The sequence below is a fragment of the Elephantulus edwardii genome, unplaced genomic scaffold, assembly GCF_000299155.1.
Source record: "Elephantulus edwardii isolate Elephantulus edwardi_28Jun2011 unplaced genomic scaffold, EleEdw1.0 scaffold00012, whole genome shotgun sequence".
Classification (NCBI taxonomy): Eukaryota; Metazoa; Chordata; class Mammalia; order Macroscelidea; family Macroscelididae; genus Elephantulus; species Elephantulus edwardii.
The window spans coordinates 17566146-17569546 of NW_006399762.1; the positions used below are offsets into that span (position 1 = coordinate 17566146).

At 40.0% G+C, this 3401-nt stretch overlaps 2 protein-coding genes across 4 annotated transcripts in view; both read right to left on the bottom strand.

Moving 5' to 3' along the window:
- ANK2 (ankyrin 2, neuronal) overlaps positions 1-3401 on the bottom strand; it is an 843213-nt gene that overhangs the window by 59090 nt on the left and 780722 nt on the right. For all 3 annotated transcript variants that reach the window (XM_006881082.1, XM_006881081.1, XM_006881083.1), the window contains one exon: positions 397-625. In XM_006881082.1, coding sequence (XP_006881144.1) covers positions 397-625 — 229 coding nt within the window. The remainder of the gene's footprint in view (positions 1-396; positions 626-3401) is intronic.
- Positions 2904-3360, bottom strand: LOC102863835 (prothymosin alpha-like). The gene has a single exon (XM_006881080.1). The coding sequence runs from the start codon at positions 3251-3253 to the stop codon at positions 2921-2923; it is 333 nt and encodes a 110-aa protein (XP_006881142.1). The 5' UTR covers positions 3254-3360; the 3' UTR covers positions 2904-2920.

Below are 3401 nucleotides of genomic sequence, written 5' to 3' on the forward strand. Positions count from 1 at the left end.
TTTTTCGTATCATAGTCAGTTAAATTAGTTGGCTCCAAAGACTTGTACAGATGACAAATTTAAAAAGGAAAAATTATACTGCTAAAAAAATCCTTCATATAATATTGTCACATTTAATCACAGAAAAAATGTTTCACATTGTTTTCTTTAGTATTAAAATTCATAATCACTATAATTTTTCTCAAAAATATATTTCCCCTGTTCACATAGGGTAGATTATTTCTATAGAATCAGTTCAAACTGGCTACAACAGACTGATTTGGAACTTAATTTAATGGATCTAGATGTGGACCAATAGATTTTCTAGATAATGGCTTTATTTATTATTTTCTTCTTTCAAAATAAACAGTTAATAAGGTATACACAACATGTAAGCAAAACTTTTGAAAATAATACCTCCACATCTCTGCTTCTAGCCACCTCAGCAAAGTTTTCTTGTTGCTCAAGGGTCTTATCCACTTTATCATCAGTCATGCAGAAGCATCTCAACCTGGCTTCAATGGGGTCATGTGATTTGGCAAACACTACAAATTTGGCCATATAAGGAACACAGATAATTTCTCTATACACCTGTGATGCAAAAGTAACGGATTCTTGGATCTGTCGGCAATCTATCAACCAGAACCTAAAAAAGAAAATAAAGTTATTGGTCTAAAGTTTTAATTATTCATTTCCCATTTTAAAAATCCAGTTTCTTAAATATGATCAGAGTAATGATGGACAGAAGGTGGCTTAGAAAAAGCAAAACTGGAAAAACAGGAAATGATAAGAAAGGAAGGCTAAAATAAAGAAAGAAAGAAAGGACTTGGGGGCTAGAAAAAGAGTTATCAGGTTTTAAGATCTACGATTAAATATTATCTTTTCAATGTTCTTTCTTGGAAACTTCAGCCTTTTCAGGCTTCTTAAATATATCTTCAGTGTTTCAGAATCTTTTAAGAATATAAAGCCAGCATCACACAGTATGACAAGCATTTCATGTTAGGAGTCTGTTTTCCTTAATTTTCCTTATTATTTGTAATTTACTTTTGAAAACTCTCAACAGCCTCAACAAGATTTTCCTCTTTTAGTCTTTTTCAAGGAACTCTCCAGTAACAAAGGTTGAATCAACCTGATTATTTTTTTAATTGCCTTTGCTCTGGAATGTTCACATATTAATTAATACAATTTGGATAATTTAGTGGCTCCATAATTAATGATTTCTAGACACAGCTGGGTCTTTGAAATTGCATGGCAACATCTTACTACACAGTCTTTTATTCAGTGTAGTAAATGCTACTAAACCTTCAAAACATTCCTCAAGTTTCTACACTGCTGTGGTCTTAGCTTAAAAGTTGGCTTTAAGTCATTATATTAGCTCCCTTAGGTCTACCTTAATTGCAGACACATGATCTTGTAAATTATCAACAGCTGTGGGACTAGGATAAGTGAGAGTTCTTCGCACACTAAGCAGCAAGGCTTGAGGGTGACTAGAGCGAGACCAGGTAACAGTGAGACCCTAGTGATGGTGGTAGAGGCTGTGGCAAGGTATAACCAAAGGAGGCCTCTGATAAAGGCCACAGTTAATGTTTTTGCTGGTCTTGCTGGATGATGGAAGGAAAACATGACTGCTGCACTGAAACCAGAGACTGGACTAATTGACTGCATTTAGACTTCTGGACTATAACCTGGACTTACAGTGGGTGACATTCTTTGCCTCCTCCACTCTCCAACTTACTTCCCTACTAAATCACACTCTTGGTACCACAGTCTGTGAGTCAATAATTAATGAACCACTTGCTGTTAGTGTGACTCTAGAGGAACAATGGGGCTGGGCTATGGGCTCTCTATCTGCATTCTGCTCTTGGGCAGTAAGGGGCTGTGCTGCTCTTACTCCCTCTGGCCCTTTCAGAGAAACGCTCATGCCCTGTGCCCCCATTGTCTGCTTGGGTTCTAGTTCATTGAGAAAGAAGAGGCTTTTAGATGGGAATGTTTTCAACTTGATATTCATACACTTAAAAAAATTTTTTATTATTAATTTCAATGAAAATTTACAGAGACTTTGAATTTCCATTTATTCATTGTTGCACTTTTCTCCTTGCCTACCCCTTAACCCCCCGCCCCCAGTACACTCTTCTCTTTGAGTAGACCTCCCCCCACAATGCAGCCTTCATTCTGCACTCCTGTCATGACAAAAATAGCTAATCACATATCCCCCCCCCCTTTTTTTTTAGAACAAATCAGCAAAATAAAATTCCGGTTTATTGTTGGACAACATTATTTCACACATACATCAAACAGGCCAAAAAAAAAACAAAACTAAACAGCAACTTCATAGAAAAAAAAAAAAGGAAAAGAAACCTTTTATCTTTGGCCTTTTTAACCATCTCATACAAACCAACTACTTATAGTACAGCTAAGTACATACACAAAAAGTTACTGGAATGCTCGGAATAAAATTGTATTTTTTTTTTGTCGTTGTTTTTTGCTTTTTTTACAAGGTTTTTTTTCTCCTTTGAGATTATAATGAACGTGGTCACACCACAAGTCAGAATTAGGACAGGGAACGCTCTGAACACTGGTTTGGTCATCCCGAGATCATTAAAAATGGCTGACCCCTAACAATATGTACAAAAATATAAAATGTAAATAAAAATACAAATTTTTTTCCTTTTTAAAGTACTTTTAAGAAAAAAAGCAGGGCCTTGGGAAGTTTTGGTTCTTTTTTCCTCCCCTTGTTGCAAATTCATGTTGTGGTTTTGGTTGGGTGGCGGTGAGCGCATGTCATCTGCAGGTGGCGCTGCCCGAGGTGGGCGGGTGGACTCTCTACTCGAAGGTGACCACGTTTAGATTCTGAGACGGGAAGTGGAGGGTGACTAGGTCACGGTGGCCTTTAATTTTTTTTTTTCTCTTTTCTTAAATTTAACTTTTCCTTTTTTGCTGCCTAGTCATCCTCATCGGTCTTCTGCTTCTTGGTGTCAACATCGTCATCCTCATCATCTTCAGCTGCCCGCTTGCCCGTAGCTGCCTCAGCCTCCTCATCTTCATCACCATCCTCCTCCTCACCGTCACCTTCCTCCTCTTCCTCCTCCTCCTCCCCGCCTTCTTCCTCTTCTTCGTCTACCTCGTTGTCAGCCTCCTGTTCCCCATTTCCCTCCTTAGCATTCCCGTTAGCGGCGGCGTCTCGTCCATTCTCCGCTTCCTCCACCACCTCCTTCTTCTCCTTCAAGTCCTTGGTGGTGATCTCGGAGCTGGTGTCCATGGCTGCGTCTGACATGGTGGGGCACGCCAGTGATCCAATGCAGCGGATGCCAAGAAAGCGCGAGTTCTGGGACTCTGGCGAGAAAGCTGCCAGAGCCGGAGCCGGAGCCGGAGCCGGAGCCGGAGCCGGAGCCGGAGCCGGAGCCGGAGCCGGAGCCGGAGCC

Excerpts from the sequence above, each read along its gene's own strand:
- LOC102863835 (XM_006881080.1), bottom strand. The coding sequence starts at position 3,253 with ATGTCAGACGCAGCCATGGACACCAGCTCCGAGATCACCACCAAGGAC.